We start from the raw sequence: 17265 nt of genomic DNA, 5'->3' as shown, positions 1-17265 counted from the left end.
GACGAAGGAGGGGGAGGCCTTCAAGGAGATGGATTGATACGGTGGCTGCGATGATGGGCTCAAGTATAGCAGGGATTGTGGGGCTGGCACGGGATCGGGCAGTGTTTCGTTCTGCTGTGCATGGGGTCGCTATGAGTCGGAAACAACTTGACAGCACTTAACAACAACAACAACAATTGTTTAGTGACATTGATTCCATTCTTCGAGTTGTGCAACCATTCTCACCTTTTCTGAGTTGTTCTTTCTCTATTAGCATAATTCACTGCCCCCTAAGATTTCCGAGGCAGTATCAGTACGAAAGTAGATTGCCCAACCTTCGAAGGATACTGCCTCGGAAACCCTAGAAGGGGTCACTATGAGTTAGTTCCGACTTGACAGCACATAACAACAACAACAAAAGATTGCTACCTATCCTTTCAAGTGGCTGTTGTCGGTTTGATCCCATGCAAATAGTTCTTAAAGAGCATAATCCTCAAGGCAGATATTCTTTGCTAGTGAAGCTAAACTATTGTTTGGTTTTAGGAAGACTTCAGGCGATGTTTTTGGTATATGGTTTAAAGGTTATCTCGGGGCAGTAGTTCAGGGGTTCATCTAGCCTTCGTGGCTCCACAAAGTCTGGAGTCTATGAGATTTTGAAATTATGTTTTGCATTTTCCCATATTTGATCAGGATTCTTCTAGAGAATCTTTGATCAACATGTTCAGTAATGGTAGCTGAACACTGCCCAGTTCTTCTGGTCTCATGGCAGAGGAGGCAGTTGTTCATGGAGGCAAATTAACCCCATATTCCATTTCCTCCTCCTATTCCTGATTCTCCTTCTCTTGCTCCAGGTGACTAGAGACTCATTTTATTGTTATTTTAAAAATGTATTCATTGTAGACAATGTGTAGCTGTAATGGTGTTTTTAGAGGAACAGTTGTCCTAATTCTAAAAATATCCTTCTAATGTAGGCGGCTCAGTGTAAATGAAGTCAAAGGAATTCGTGAACTGCAAGAAAATCAATCTTCGCCTGAATGAGGGTCACCCAGTCAGCCTTTACTTTTACATGGTGTCCTGTCTCTAAGGATCTTAAGTATTTTGTTTTTGTTGATGCATGGGAAAAGGGAAGGCTAGGAAAATATATTTCAAGCAGCTTCTGAGAAATGCTTGGTAGTCCATAAGATCTGCACATTTTTTTAACTCCCTAGATAATAGTTTGATGTGGTTGTTCCTGGCTCCCAGGAGGGAGGCAGAACCATAAAGTGTGAGCTGGTTTCCAGAAGTAGATCCTGGTAATAAGGGGATGGTAATGAAATTTAGTTTCAAGCTCCAACTAGGAATCGCAGCTGTGGAAGGAATTTGGAGGAAGTGTCACTGTGGCTTTCTATCCTGACTTGGCCTGCTGTGCACAGCGAAGGGTTCTTGATGATTTAACCCAGAGTGGAGTGGCTGTAAGGAGCTCTGGTGATGGAGTGCCTAAGGCATTTGACTGCTAGCCAGAAGGTTGGTGGTTCAAACCCACTGGCCACTCCACAGAAGGAAGACTGGGTAATCTACTTCCATAAAGATTTACCTCCTCAGAAACCCAATGAGGGTCGCTATGAGTTGGAATCGATTCAGCGGCAGTGAGTTTGGTTTTTTAGTTTAGAGTCGCTGGGCAGTGCAGAAGCATGTGCAGCATCTCTGGGGACTGCTGCATGTGCTAGAATGATGCTCAGAATCGATGGGAGGTAGGAGAAAGCAGAGAATCTGGGACACCCTAAAGCAACCCGGCTGGCTATTCAAAGTTATTTTTAAATGGTCTTTTATATGGCAGGCTGTGTACCAAAGTAAAATAGCCTCATCTACCACAAGCTAGTAAAGCCCTTGAAGAGCAATGCAGTTTAGGGTAAGATGACAAGGTTTATGATTAAAGCCCATGACAGAGTGACCTGTATAGGAACACAGTATAGAGCAGTGCTCCTCATATTCCCATGCACATGGATCACCTGGGAATCTTTGCTCAAAGAAAGGGTCGACGTTTTGAGCAAAGATTCTGTAGAAGGAGCCTGATCAAAAGGGGATAAATGCAGAACAGAATTGCAAATTATCTTGGAATCCTGACATTCTGGAGACATTGAAGCTGGATGAACCCCCAAAGCTATTGCCCTGAGATCACCTTTAAACCTTAACCAAAAATATCCAGTGGGGTCTGCATAAAAACAAAAGTAGTGTTATGGATTGAATTATGTCCCCCAAAAATATGTGTTGTAAATCCTAAACTCTGGTAGTGTAGTGCCTAAGGTACTTGACTGCTCACCAGAAGGCTGGTGGTTCAAACCCCCTAGCCACTCCTCGGAAGGAAGATGGGGCAATCTACTTCCATAGTGATACTGCCTCGGAAACCCAAGGAAGGGTCACTATGAGTCGAGTGTTCAAGTGCTTGATGGCATATAACAACAACAACAACAACAACAAATCCTAAACTCTGTGCCTATGGTTCTAATCTCATTTGGGAATGGGCTGTCTTTGTTATGGTAATGCGGGAGGATTAGTATGGGGTGTATCTTGAGACTATAGCTTCTGAATGATAAAAGAGATTAAAGCGGTGAACAGAGGAGAGATGGGGTCAGATGGGTATGAAGACACAGGGAGATCTCCCAGGAACCAGGAAGCAGAAGCTGAGGACACAGGGATCCCCTCCAGAGCCACAGAGAGAGAAGCCTTCTCCTAGAACGAATGCTCTGAATTTGGACTTCTCTAGCTGTGAGAAAATAAATACCCACTTGTGGTATTTCAGTTAAAGCAGCTCTAGAGAACTAAGACAAATAGTTTAGCTTAGTTAGTGAAGAATGCTTACTTGGAGCATTGTGCTCTTTCAAGAGCTATCCGTATGGAATCAAATTGACCACAGCAAATTGAAAGATTAGATGGGACACACAGGAGGCAATGAGTTTATGTAAATGGAGGAGGAACAATTTGGAAGAGGCAGTAAGAGTGGTTGCACAACTTGTAAGCAATGTCATCAAACTGTACATGTAGAAATTACTGAATTGGTGTATGTTCTGCTGTGTATATTCTCAGTAACAAGAATAAATTATTAAAATAAAAAAACTAGGGGGTTCTCATTCAATGCGTCTAGGGTGAGGTCCAAGATTCTGCATTTCTAAAATGCTCCCCATAATGCTGGTGATGCTGGTTCTCAGTCCTCTTGGGTCAATACTGACACACGCAGTTTTTAGCTTTTTAAGCATATGTTTAATTTTTTAAGAAATAGCTGAAATGTTTTTCTAGAGTGGTGGCACTTTTATGCATTCCCACCTGCAGACTACACTTCAAGTTACAAGAGCCTTTTAAGTAGATAAGTTGCTCTTCCATCTTTCATAATAGATCATGGAGTTGTTCTGTAAAGCTCTTTGACAGAGTAACTAAGTTGTTGTTAATAGTCCTGTTCATAGTACAAGGGTATGGACATCCAATTCTGATTTCTACCTTCTGCTTTAATAAAGGAGGGGGAGGTAAGAGACAAGCATTGATTTAGGTGAAAGGAAAGGCAATATACCAAAAGCAGGTGACCAACACAGTCACCAAGGAAAAGGAAGACAAAGAGAGATGCATAAGGGGTATAGACAACAAAGATAAACAGTTTCACATACACATTCTTGTGTTATCAGTACTAACAAACATTAATCTGTGGGTGGATACATAGGTGTCGTTGTGTTGTTGTTAGGTGCCGTCGAGTCGTTTCCGACTCATAGCGACCCCATGCACAGCAGAACGAAACACTGCCCGATCCTGCGCCAGCCCCACAATCCCTGCTATACTTGAGCCCATCATCGCAGCCACCGTGTTAATCCATCTCGTTGAAGGCCTCCCCCTCTTTCGTCAACCCTCCACCCTACCAAGCATGACATCCTTCTCCAGGGAATGGTCCCTTCTGACAACATGACCAAAATAAGTGAGACGAAGTCTGGCCATTCTTGCTTCCAAGGAGCATTCTTGCTGCACTTCCTCCAGGACAGATCTGTTAGTTCTTTTAGCAGTCCACGGTACTTTCAGCATTCTCCGCCAGCACCACAACTCAAAAGCATCAACTCTTCTTCGGTCTTCCTTATTCATTGTCCAGCTCTCACATGCATACCAGGCGATTAGAAATATCATGGCTTGTGTCAGGCACACCACAGTCCTCAAGGAGACATCCTTGCTCCTCAGCACTTGAAACAGTTCCTTCGCGGTTGACTTTCCCAATGCTACACATCGTCTAATGTCCTGACTGCTGCTTCTATTGGCATTGATTGTAGAACCAAGCAATATGAATTCTTTGACAACCTCAATCTTCTCTCCATTTATTGTGATGCTGCTTATTGGTCCAGTTGTGAGGATTTTTGTTTTTTTATATTGAGACGTAGGATACATAGGTAGACAGGTTAAATGATCAGGTATGTCTGGGCAAAAGGGAACATACCTATGGCCATATGTAAGTTTGGCAGACGATAGTTCTTCATACTTATTTATTTGTGCTATAAGAATGTCCAGTACATTAGGCTGAATGAAATAAATTAATCACAGAATGACAAATATTGTATTAGTTCATTATTGCAGAAAGTCAAGGAAAGGTTTATCTGTGGAGGGAAACTTTCTTTGCTGGTTAGGAGGGGAGGGAATACTGCAAAAATAAAAATAAATAGAATCTTAAGAAAAAAAAAAAAGTCCGTATCTATAATACGGCTAACAGGGCAAAGTTATGGTAACTCTCACCCATAGCCAAACACCCTGAGGGAATGAGTCACTGGGCCCATGGCCTCAGGACCATGGTTGTGGAGGACATCAAGCTCAGTTGGCATAACATAATACACATAAGCATTGTTCTACATCCTACTTTGGTGAGTAGTGACTGTGGTCTTAAAAGCTTGCAAGTGGCCATATAAGATGCAACAATTGGTCTCATCTCATCTGGAGCAAAGAAGAATGAAGAAAACTCAGAGACACGTGGAAAGAATTAGTCCAAGGGACTAGTGGACCATGCGATCCTCAGCCTGTGTGACCATGAGACCAGAAGAACTAGATGGTGCCCAGCTCCCACTGTCAACCACTTGGAAAGGGATTACAATAGGAAATCCCGGATAGAGTGTGAGAAAAATAGAGATCAAAACTAAAAAAAAAAACAAGCTTATTAATCTGATACAAACTGGTGAAACCCACAAGACTCTGGCCCCTAGTCAGCCTTCAGGCCTGGGATTGAACTTACTCCTGTGGCTTCCAGCCAAGCAGTAGATAGATGTATAAGGTGAACATTTGCACCAGATAGGTACACTCCTTGGAACAATCATCCAGGGAGATCAGAAGGGCAGCATTTGCACAGAGGCAGGAATGCATAGGAAAGAAGGACACAGGGAAGAGGTAATCACAGGAAGGAAATGGGAAGAGAGCTGTTACATTATGGGGATTGTAATCAGTGTTATGAAACAAAATGTATATGAACTGTTGTATGGAAAATGAATTTGCTCTGTAAACTTTTACCCAAATCACAATAATAATAATAATAAATAAAAAGTAGAGGGTAGGGAGGGGTTCTTCACTGATGGCATAGTGGAAAAATCATTTGAAAAAACTCCAGATTATGTTATCTTTATTTTAGGGTTTAAAAAACCCATGCCTTTTATTTTACTAATGGTCTTGATTACTAGATGACGTTAAATTAAATCCAGTTTGCTGCCTGCATGTGTCAGAAGTAACAGTGGTGTTCAAAAGTTTTTAATAAATTCTGTAAGGCAGTTACTTTCCTATTTAAAACTTGAAAATAAGGGCTGTCTGTTTTGGTTTTAGATTTAGATTGTCTTTAATTCCACTCTATCCTGGGCTTGGGGGCAACTTCATGTAATGGATTAAAGCATAGACTCCGAAGCCAAACCTCCTGGGTTTAAATCCTAGCTTCTCCACTTACTGACTGTGCTGGTGGAGGAGTTACGTGTGTGTGCCATGATTTACTCATCTGTACAATGGATCTGCTTTTTATAAGTGTTATTAGGATGAAATGAATTAACATTTGTAAAGCTCTAAGAACACGCTTGTCACACAGGGAAGCTATTACACAAGTATTTGACTAAAATAAGTATGTGTTAATAGCATATTATAGTGGCTCAAAGGTCCTGTGGAATCCAGAAAGCCTGTTCTCTTGTTACTTACTAAATTATTGTCCTACTAAGATTTTCCCAGGGAAGCTCTGGTAGCCTAAGGTACTTGACTGCTAACCAGAAGGCTGGCGGTTCAAACCCACCAGCCACTCCTCAGAAGGAAGGTTGGGCAATGTACTTCCATAGTGATACCGCCTCAGAAACCCAAGGAGGGGTCACTGTGAGTCGGATCCGATTCGATGGCATATAACAACAACAACAACAGACTTTCCCAATAAGTAGCTGGGTCAGGGAGAAAGGATTCTTCACCCAACAATCAGGAGCTACAAAATAAATTTATGAAATCTATGAATTCATACATTTACTTGTTTGGTGAGACTTACCTCAGCTCTTTGGTTTTACAGTTGGTTATGTATGTTGGTCAGGTGGCCAAGGATATCTTGAAGTGGCCCCGCCCCTTCTCCCCTCCCGCCGTGATACTTGAAAAGAGAATTGTTGCTGAGTATGGAATGCCATCCACGCACGCCATGGCAGCCACCGCCATTTCCTTCACCTTCCTGATCTCCACCATGGATAGATATGAGGTGAGGCTCCTGATTTTTTTCTTCTCAGTCCAACATTATCCATATCGTGGTCCAGCAAACAGAGGCTTGCTGAAGAATTTTCTTTGAAAGGTGGTTTGAGGGATTTTTGGATATATGAAATCAAGACTAAGGGGAAGTGAAACCTATTGGACTGTCAGTTACAATTTCCTCTTAAATAAAGTGACTGTATAATTAAACACCCAAACTGGAACACTTGGATAGGGAATGTGGGCACTATTGATAATGACACTAGGACAGCAAGTATAATAAAACGGGACTGTCCCAGGTGAACCAAGGTTTGTCGTCTCCCCACTCAGAAAGTGTTGAGACAGTGCTTGGATCAGCTCTCTCATCTTCTCTGTGGGGGCAGACTTGAGAGTGTTATCATCTTAGTAAATGATCCTCCATGGCTACGATGATTCCACCAAACCCCTCACCAGACTCCCCAAGGCCTGTGGCAGGAAAGAGCCTGTGCCTTGAATTAGCCTTTGAGGAGGCCTCTACTTTTGGTGAGGGCTCAGCCATTAGAGATGAGGGTGCCAAGCTTTTTTAGAAAAACATCAAATTGAAACACTGTATTTGTCAGGAGATTAATGAATGTTGAAAATAAAGGATTTCACTTACTTTAATCTCTGCTTAGATGCCAATGGACTCCCTGGGGCAGTGCAAAGTTAGTGCACTTGGTGGCTGTTCAAAAGGTTGTTGATTCAAATCCACCCAGAGATCCATCAAAAGAGACTGGGCACTCTACTTCTGAAAAACTGTTGTTGTTGTTGTTGGTATGTGCCATCGAGTCAGACCTGACTCATAGCAACGCCTCCTTGGGTTTCCGAGGTGGTGTCACTACAGAAGTAGATTACCCGACCTTTCTCCTGAGGAGTGGCTGGCGGGTTTGAACCACCAGCCTTCTGGTTAGCAGTCAGATGCCTTAGGCACATGCTACCCACTGAAGATCCTGAAGAGCACAGTTCTGCTCTGACACACACGGGGTTGTCTTGAGTTGATTTGACAGCAACTAGTTTAGTTTTGTTTTGGTTTTTAGATGCCCATTATAGTAAGAGCTTTTAAAGTCTGTATTATTACTGCAGCAAAGGTTTGGTTTTTTTTCCTGTTTTGGAACTGTTGCTCTAATTTTGAGATTCATTTCATAAATGTTATCTTTTACCCACTGGAAATTTTAGATTGCATTAGATCTAGCAGTCTTGTGAGGGATATGGCAGTATTGTTTCATCCTGCCCTTCTACCCCAGAAATCTAGAAACATTGTATATTTCAGGTTCCATAGAAATTGGGGAGAAGTCTTAGTAGCACAATGGTGAAGTGTTTGGCTGCTAACCAAAAGGTTGGTTGTTCAAACCCACCCAGCGGCTCCATGAGAGAAAGACCTGGCAATATGTTCCTGGAGAGAATGCGGTCTAGAAAACCCTAGGGGACAATTTTGCTCTGTCACATGAGGTCACTGTAGGTTGAAAATCAACTCAGTAGGCTGTAACAAAAGAAACAGGAGTTAGCCCAATGTGGCTGGAAGAAAGAGTACAGGACTGGTTTGGAGTCTTAGCTTCACCTCTGCAGTCTTCTACCTGTCACCTGGTTAGACCTCCATTTCCTAAATAGGAAAGGAACAGGTATAAGGCACAACTTACTGGTCTGTCCCTGTCCAGAGCAAAGAAGAGTGAAGAAAATTAAAGACACATGGAAACAGTCCCAGGGACTAGTGGACCATGTGACCATAGCCTCCGTGACCCTAAGACCAGAAGAACTAGATGGTACCCAGTTACCACTGCCAACTGCTCTGAAAGAGATCACAGTAGGAGATCCCAGATGGAGTGGGAAAAAAATGTGGAACAAAACTCAATAAAAAAAGACCAGGCTTACTGATTTAACAGGGACTGGTGGAACCTCCAAGACCATGGCCCTTAGACACCGCTCAAGCCTGGAGCTGAACTCACCCCTGTAGCTGAACTTTCATCCAAACAGTAGAAGGGGCTGTAAGTAACACCAGGGATGTAGGAACCCCTTAGAACAACCAACCACACAATACAAAAGATCAGCGTTTGCACAGGAACAACGCTCAGAGGCAGGAAGGGACAGGGAAGAAGGACAAATGGCAATGGTGAAACATGGGGAGGAGCTGGAGGAGTGTTGTTACATTTTGGGGATTGCAGTCAATGGCACAAATCAAAGTGTGTGTAAATTGTTGAAGGGAAAACCAATTTGTTCTGTAAACATTCACCTAAATCACAATAGAAAATTTTTAAAGAAAAAAAAAAAAGCATATATCCAATTAGTTATAATCCTTTGTTGTATCTTACTTAAATGTAATGCCAGAATCAAAAAATGCCTGTACTCCCCAGTACTGTCTGGCTTCATTTAGTGTCGACTTCTGAGCTTTGTCGCACCAGTGAGTCAGCAGCCCCTAAAGGACCTGGGAACCCAGGACCAGCCCACCAGACTCGCTTGTAGGCTCCAGAGAGGCATGTGGGCATGCTGTGGGACATGAGAAACAGCAAAAAGAGGCACACACACATTTGTAGACACATCTTAACAACCACCAGGGCCTTCAAAAAAAAAAAAAAAATTCAGCTACTTGATGTAGCAGCTTTTATACAGCCCAAGTTTTGTTCTGAACTTCTTCCCTATTTAATTTTTAATGATAAATATATTTAGCTATTGAGTTTATTGGCTTCTAAACAGCTCTTGATATGGGCTTATTTATTTAAACTTATTTTGAGAGTAATACCCGAACTCTAATCTGAATACATTAACTCATTGATTTTTCAACAACTTTGCAATGAAAATTGGAGACGTGATTCATGGCAAATCATGAGAAAAGTCATACAACCAGGTGTTGTTTTATTTGTATGTTACATTGGAAAGAGCACATTGGACTTGGACTCAGAAGGTACACCTTCTGGTTCTGAGTCTGTCACTAATCACTGTGTGACCTTAGGTAAGTCATTTTACCTCTCTGAACCTCCTATTTTAAGATCAAATGGAATGATTGATGGGGAAGCATTTTTGTGAACCATAAAGTTCAATGTTAATATGACTTCTTATTGTGATTAAGAGTTTCCTCATTTGAAAAATGGAGTGAAGAGAACCTACCTCATAGAGTAGTGTAAAGATTAATGAGATGATGGATATAAAGAGCTTTGTCTTTAATATGGATAGAGCTCTGTCATCTTTATTCTTCTATCTATGGAAGAAGGCAGTTGAAGCATGTGGCTTATATCCCTAGATCAAAATATCTTAGGGTTTAATATTAGCTGGATTCCTCCATCTGCTGCTGTTAACAACCACCAGTACTTTAGATTTAGTCGTGTCTGAACTTTTGCCTTGACGTTTGTAAATACGTTTGTATATGCCCGTTCTTCATTTGAGCCCATTGTTTCTGGGCCTTGGCAGGAAGCTAATTGTTGCCAAGCTTTCTCACCCCAATATGTGACCTTAAGAATATAGCATTGCCCTTCTACCTTTCCTGTGCTTGTAAGAACTGGTCCATGAAAAAGGAAGACCTGAGAAGAATTGATGCCTTTGAGTTATGATGTTGGTGAAGAATATAACATGGTCTGCTGGAAAAATAAACAAGTCTTTCTTGGAAGAAGTACAGCCAGAATGTTGCTTAGAAGCGAGGATGGCAAGACTCTGTCTCACATCCTTTGGGTGTGTTATCAGGGAGAACCAGTCTCTGGAGAAGGACGTAATGCTTGGCAAAGAAGACAGACAACGAAAAAGAGGAAGACCAAGTGGAGATACAGTGGCTGCAGCAATGGGCTCCAACAATGGTTATGAGAATGGCACAGGACCGGGCAACGTTCTGTTCTGTTGTACAGAGGGTCACCGTAAGGGAGAACTAACTTGACGGCACCTAACGACAACAACAACCATCTGAAAAGTAGTAGAAGTAAAAATGGTTTCATCCACTAAAACCGCCAGCACAACAGTTGAGGTCATGAGTCTTAAAGCCAAGCTCTACTAGGTCTTATTTGCATGTTTACATATTGTAAACCATCTCCCTCACCTCACCTCTTAACTGTATTCCTAGACATTTTTCCCTTTCCTTTTATTTAGTTTCCCCATTTTCAAAATGATGTTAGATTATCAGATTGCTGGCCCAGGAAATATGAGATTGAGACCAGCAATGACTGGATGTGAATTCTGTTCCAGTCGGTAGCATTAAATTATATATGTCCAAGCGAGATCTGATATCCTTGTTTTCACTTCTCCCCTCCTCCTACAGTATCCTTTTGTCTTGGGACTGATGGTGGCCGTGGCATTTTCAACCTTGGTGTGTCTCAGCCGGCTCTACACTGGAATGCACACAGCGCTGGTAAGGCTCTGTTACCAGAGCTTGCGATGATTGCTTGGCTGATATTATGGTCACTGTGGCAGTGGTTCCTCACGCTACTTACTTAGCGAATCATTTCCATATTTAATTATATTTCTCAATAGGCTGGTGAGTTGTTATTTTATAGTGCATGCAAAATATAGCAATGAATCATGAAGATACTATCAGTGAATCTGAGTTGAGGTAGACCCTCAAAACTTGGAGGAATATTGGTGAACAGTGACCAAGACTCAGTTAAATTCACTTTCGGGCTGGGTTAGGATGATGCAGCAGTTCATGCAGAAAATACACCCAGAATCAAGGATACCTTTGAGTGGACACAGTCCCACCCTTAATTCCTCACAGAGATGGGCCTGAAATTCAGGGGTCTCAGCACCTTTGCAGGTCAGAGTCTTGCAGGTCAGAAGAGCCCAGAATCAGAGGCTGTACCTTACATCCTGTTTTAGGCTGGAGGAAGTTGTGGGCACAGGGAAACACTTCAACATTTAAAAGCCTATCCACCCTTTCTTCACCATATTAGGAGTTTTTTTCCAGGGCTACCACAGTTAACCTAGTTAACATGACTTGAGATTCTATTTCTCAGTGCATCAGCTCGCTGCCTTCAAGTTCCAGACCATAAGGCTGGCCCTGGTTTACCACAAGGCCACCATTTGTCATCATAATGGGAACAACAGATTTCTTTACAAAAAACCAGACCTTTGCTAATTGTGTTTTTCTCAACCATGAAGCTTAAAAATGATGTTAGCAAAAGACTTGCAAGGGAAAAGCCATCCTTCACTGGCTTCCCAGGTTCTTAGTGTTGGTGATCATGACAGGAGTGCAAGCGTGGGAGAGGTCAACAGATTGAGGGAGAGAACTTGTCAAAATGGGCAAAGGCACAGAAGTGGGAGGCAGTAAACCCAGAGAAAGAGGGCTTGAGGCTTCACGAGATTGTATCTGGGAGGAATATGCATCTTCTTCTTGTGAAAGCAAATCCTGACTCACAAGGAAGTAGGGAGGTGCTGATGGTTCTGGAGTCAAGGCTGGGACTAGGGTGAGGCAGTGAGCTGCAACATTTAAGGGGTGCCGGAAGACTGCATCCAAGATAATAGCTTTACTGTGATATTTTAAAAGACCAAAATTAATGCAAAACAAAAAACAAAAAAACGCACGATGAACAAAGTATCAAAGGTTAAAATAAAGGTTTGTGCCCACATTGGCATGCCTTGGCCTCACTTGCCCTACCCTATAACCTCCACCCTAACTGGTGCAGTGTTTGGGTTAAGGAGGGACCCAGGTCTCAGAAATCCTAAAGGAGCAATTATTAGGGAATAGTCTTATTACCCAGCCTCACCACGCATGTCCTCACTGTCCCCCATCCCATTGCACACTGTGTCTGGTGGCTTCTTCTTTGAGGAGACAGGAGAAGAGGATGAGGGTGTTCTCAATTTGCTACACGACTGCTTTGCTTTGCATTATAAAGAGGGTCTCTCCCAATATGTTTATAGACCTTTCTCGGGTGTTTTGGCACTGCTTTTATTCAAGGCTACTTTTTAATTTCTGTTGGTTTGGATAAAAAATGATCTTGAGAACTCAGGCTGAAATGTGAAAGCAAGAATATGGAGCTACAGACAGGAATCGCGAGCATAGAAAAACCACATCAGAAAAAACATGTAGCTACATTTCTTCTTCTCTTTCTTTTTAGTGTAGACTCTGGGATGGGGACAGGTATTTGTGGAAAAGGTAGATTAGACCTCTCATTCAGCCCCACTCTTTGTGGAGTCTTTTCCAGAAGAAACTGGAGCAAGGCTCATGGTAACTGTTCTTCCCCAACCACCGTCCTGCTCCACCCGGGGCCAGGACTTCTTTCATACTCATACTCTGTTTCATACACATCTCAGAGCTTGACCCAGGCCTAGGCTAAGGTCAGGCAACAGGACTGGAGGCATGGCCAGGGTCCGATGGTACATACTTTCTAGTAGCAGAAGGGCAGAACTGGTTTAAACAGTAGGATATAGTTAAATTATGGGTTGGTAAAGTCTTCTTTATTCAGCAGCAACTTAGTGACCCCTCCTTGGGTTTCCAAGGTGGTATCTCTACAAAAGTAGATTGCTCAGTCTTCCTTCCGAGGAGTGGCTGGTGGATTTGAACTGCCAGCCTTTTGGTTAGCAGTCAAATGCCTTAGGCACTCCACCACCAGAGCTCCTATTCTTTATTCAGCAGCAACTTAAAAAGCTCCTGAGGGGACTCTCTGAGACTATCGCCCTGAGATACCCTTTAAACCTTGAACTGAGCCTCTCCCCTGAGATCCCTTTTAGTGAAATAGCAGGGAGCACCCAAAATAAAGGCTATTACCCATAAGATCGGTGCTGTACTTAAGGATCATCTCCATGAGACCAAAAGGTCAGCAGTTACTCAAAGCAAAGATGAGACAGTAAGGGGACAGAGAAACTGTAGAGGACTGGAGATGGAACAAACGGAACACAATTGAAGAGAATGTTGACTCATTGTGATAAATGAAGCTAATGTCATACAACAACTTGTGTGGAAATTGTCAAATGGGGACCTAACTTGCTGTGTAAACTTTCACCAAAAATTTCATAAAGTATTATTTTAAAAACAAACAAACAAACAAAAAACCCCTACAGCATGCCAGTGTTGTTTTTTTGTTTTTTTTTAAAATTTTTATTGTGATTTGGGTGAAAGTTGAGCAAATTCACTTTCCATATAGCAGCTCACATACACTTTATCTCATGACATTGACAGCAATTTCCCACAGTGCAACAGCTCCCCTTCTACTTCCTCCCCATAGTTACCTCTTCCCTGTGTGCTTCCGTTCCATACACTCCTGCCCCCTGAACTGTTTCCCTGTGCATAAACAGCCCTTCTATTCTCTCATGATTGATCTGTCTGAGGAGTATATCTACCTAATGTAAATGTTCACCTCATATGCCTCTCTTTTGTTTGGCTGGAAGCCACAGGAATGGGCTCAATTCCAGACCTGAAGGGAAGCTAGGGGCCATAGTCTCAGGGGTTCCACCAGGCTCTATCAGACCAGTAAACCTAGTCCCCCCCGCCTTTTTTTTAAATGATTTTGAATTTTTTTCCACATTGTTCTCTCACTCTATCCAGGATCTCCTATATAGATTCCCCTCCAAGTGGTTGACAGTGGTAGCCGGGCACCATCTAGTTCTTCTGGTGTCATAGTCGTATAGGCTGAGGATCGCATGGTGGACCAGTCGCTTGGACTAATTATTTCCATGCACCTTTGTTTCTTCATTCTTCTTTGCTCTGGATGAGGAGAGACCCATCGTTGCATCTAGATGCGACATGCCAGTCTTGATGCCAGATCCAGGAGATACTGTGGTGATTAGAACCCTGCCCTACCCTCTTGGCCTATGAAGGAGGCAGATGTGATTATAGTTGTTCCTCAGTATCTGTGGGGGATTGGTTTCTGGAGCCCTTATGGATACTAGAATCCATGCATGCTCAAGTCCCTTACATGAAATGGCAGAGTACTTCCCATCACTCATGCACAGCCTCCTGTATACTTTATTCATCTCTAGAGTCCTTCCAGCTCAGGGGCAGGAGTGTATGGGACGGAAGCACACAGGCAAGGAAGGTTGGGCAATCCCACTTCCGTAGTGATACTGCCTCGGAAACCCAAGGAGGGGTCGCTATGAGTCAGGGCCGACTCGACAGCACATAACAACAACAACAACAACAGAGTCCTTGTATTACCTGTGCCAGTGTAAACCCTCTTAAATAGTACTTAATGCTTCCTTTTAGCCTCTGAGGGATTGTTCTGGCCACTTAATTGCATTTTAGGCACCATTTTTTCCCCTAGAAACAAAGGGTGTACACAACACAAGTTGTGAATGAGCAAGACACAAGGCGAACAGTGCTCAAACACGAACACTAGGGAGAGACCGAGGAGCTGTGAAATGGCAGAGGCCACAGCCTGGTGGACCCACACATCACTGCATTCACGCAGATTCAGCGTAGCACTCAGCACACAGCAAATTCCACTCTTACTTTCTGTGACTTTTTTTTCCAAGTATTTTCAATCTGAGATTGGTTGAATTTGTGGATGCTGAGCCCACAGATATGGAGGGCCAGCTGCACTTTGTATACTGAGTCCTATACTTACCTTGGGAGCTCTGGTGGCGTAATGCCTAAGGCATTTGACTGCTTACCAGAAGAAGGCTGGTGCTTCAAACTCACCAGCCACTCCTCGGAAGGAAGATTGGGCAATCTACTTCTGTAGTGATAGCACCTCAGAACCCAAGAAGGGGTTGCTATGAGTTGGATCTGACTTGATGGCAGTGAGTGTGGTGGTTTGGCTTATACTTACCTTAATGAAAGGTATGGTCAGAGCAAGAAGAAGCACCATCTAATCTGGGAAGGCCTCCCACTTGAACTGACTCTGTGTCAGTCTGGGTGCACGCACACATTTATTTAATGACTTAAGTTGTAAATCCTCACTTTTGAAAGATTTTGAACAATATGACATCAAAAGGAAGAGGTGTCTCCCACCCCAAACCCATTCACCAGAGGTGACCAATGCTGGCAGGTTAGGAGTTAGGGAAGATGGAGTTGAGGTGGGGAGCATCCCATGTAGCTGGAACAGCATATGCAGCAGGAAGAGGAGAGGGAGGCCACAGCTGGTTTTAGGAAGAGGCAGGTCAGTGTGAGGAAGCACACAGCACGTGGCTGGTGCAGCCAGAGTAATAGCCAGAGAACTGGCTGCTGGAGAGTTGATTCAGACTCAGGGCAGCCCGTGTGTTCAGGGCAGAAATGTTCCATAGGCTTTGCCGTGGCTGTGACCCTTCAGAAGCACAGCACCGTCCTGTTTTTGAGGTGCCTCAGGATGGGCTCAAACTGACCACCTTTCAGTTAGTCGGGTGCTTAACTGTTTGTGCCACTCAGGCAGTCCTGGCCAGACTATAGCCAAGGGGCTTTTGATCAGCCTTACTAAGGAATTTAAAGTCTGTTCTGGAGATATCTGGGGAAATTATCTGATCAAGTTTGGAAATGCTATCCTGGCAGTGGTGTGAGAACAGATTGGAGAAACATTTAAGAGCCAGAATTGCTTGCTGAGTGACAGCCTGGCTGAGAGGTGTGTGGGATGGAAGGAGCTAGGGTAGTGCCCAAATCTCTTGCTTGGGAAGCGCAGTAGATAAAGCGCCCTTCCCACAGGTGGGGCCAGAGCTGGGCTGCCAAGGATGGTGACACCACCATGCAGGTTGAGTCTCACTGCGCTTTGCTCTCCTGCCCAAGAGTCTGCCTGAAGCCAGTCAGCAAAGCCATGACACCAGCAGCAAGCCGTCACGTCTGACATGGAGGGATTTCTTAATATGTGTGATGAGCACATGATTTCTCTCCATGTGTGTCTCCCTGCTTATGCACAGGGAGCTTAAGTGCTATGAGGAACATACCAGTTTCCAGTTCTGACTCATGGTCACCCACATGTGTCAGAGAAGACCTGTGCTCCATGGGGTTCTCCAGGGCTAATTTGTCAGCAGTAGATTACCAGGCCTTTCTTCCAGGGCACCTCTAGATAGACTCAAACCGCCAGCTGTTCAGTTGAGTATGACCCAGGGACCCTGAGCGTCACAGCTGTGTGTGATTAGTGTGGTCCATGCTTGTGATGGGTTCTGACACAGCATTCATTTCCACCTTCCCTCTCTACCTGCAGAACCCCAGTTTTGTTCAGGTTGATTTTGTGGATCCCCCAGCTCTAAAGGGTTATCCTCATTAGACTACTCAGTGCCTCTCAGTCTTGAGTGCACATTAAAATTAACCAGGGAACTTCAAAAACATACCAATGCCTGGGACCCCCCTCCAGCAATATTCTGTAAAAGCTTTCCAGGAAATTTGAATATGCAGCCAGACTTGGAAACCGTCCGAGCATGATAGTGCCCTGACAGTTGTAAGTAGTCCAGGGGAGCAGGCCACCGTACCCTATCCAGCTGTTCCATGCAGAGAGAAGTTTCTCTGTTTCCTGCTGGACCTGAATGATGATACATGAAGCCCCAGTTGTGAGTGGCAGCCATTTGGGGACCTGACAGGAATCAGCCTTGAGAGAGGTCAGCTTCATGAATGGTAACACAGATTATAACACAGGGACTCTGATGACGTGTTTGAGCTGATTGTACCGTACCTGAAGGTGCCCCTGCCCCTGGACTTGCTCCAAGGGGAAATAAGCGTTCTAGTTGCTCACGCCAGTTGTGGTAGTTAAGGTGGTGTGTCATCTTGACTGG

General features: G+C 43.7%; 1 protein-coding gene across 1 annotated transcript in view; it reads left to right on the top strand.

The window, feature by feature from the left end:
• The window catches only part of SGPP2 (sphingosine-1-phosphate phosphatase 2), a 185419-nt gene that overhangs the window by 126192 nt on the left and 41962 nt on the right, over positions 1 to 17265 (top strand). The window contains exons 4-5 of the mRNA XM_007935630.1: positions 6497 to 6676; positions 10916 to 11005. Coding sequence (XP_007933821.1) covers positions 6497 to 6676; positions 10916 to 11005 — 270 coding nt within the window. The remainder of the gene's footprint in view (positions 1 to 6496; positions 6677 to 10915; positions 11006 to 17265) is intronic.

Source organism: Orycteropus afer, unplaced genomic scaffold, assembly GCF_000298275.1.
Source record: "Orycteropus afer afer isolate SDZICR_OR568_19922 unplaced genomic scaffold, OryAfe1.0 scaffold00002, whole genome shotgun sequence".
Classification (NCBI taxonomy): domain Eukaryota; kingdom Metazoa; phylum Chordata; class Mammalia; order Tubulidentata; family Orycteropodidae; genus Orycteropus; species Orycteropus afer.
This window is presented reverse-complemented; position numbering and strand designations above follow the sequence as displayed.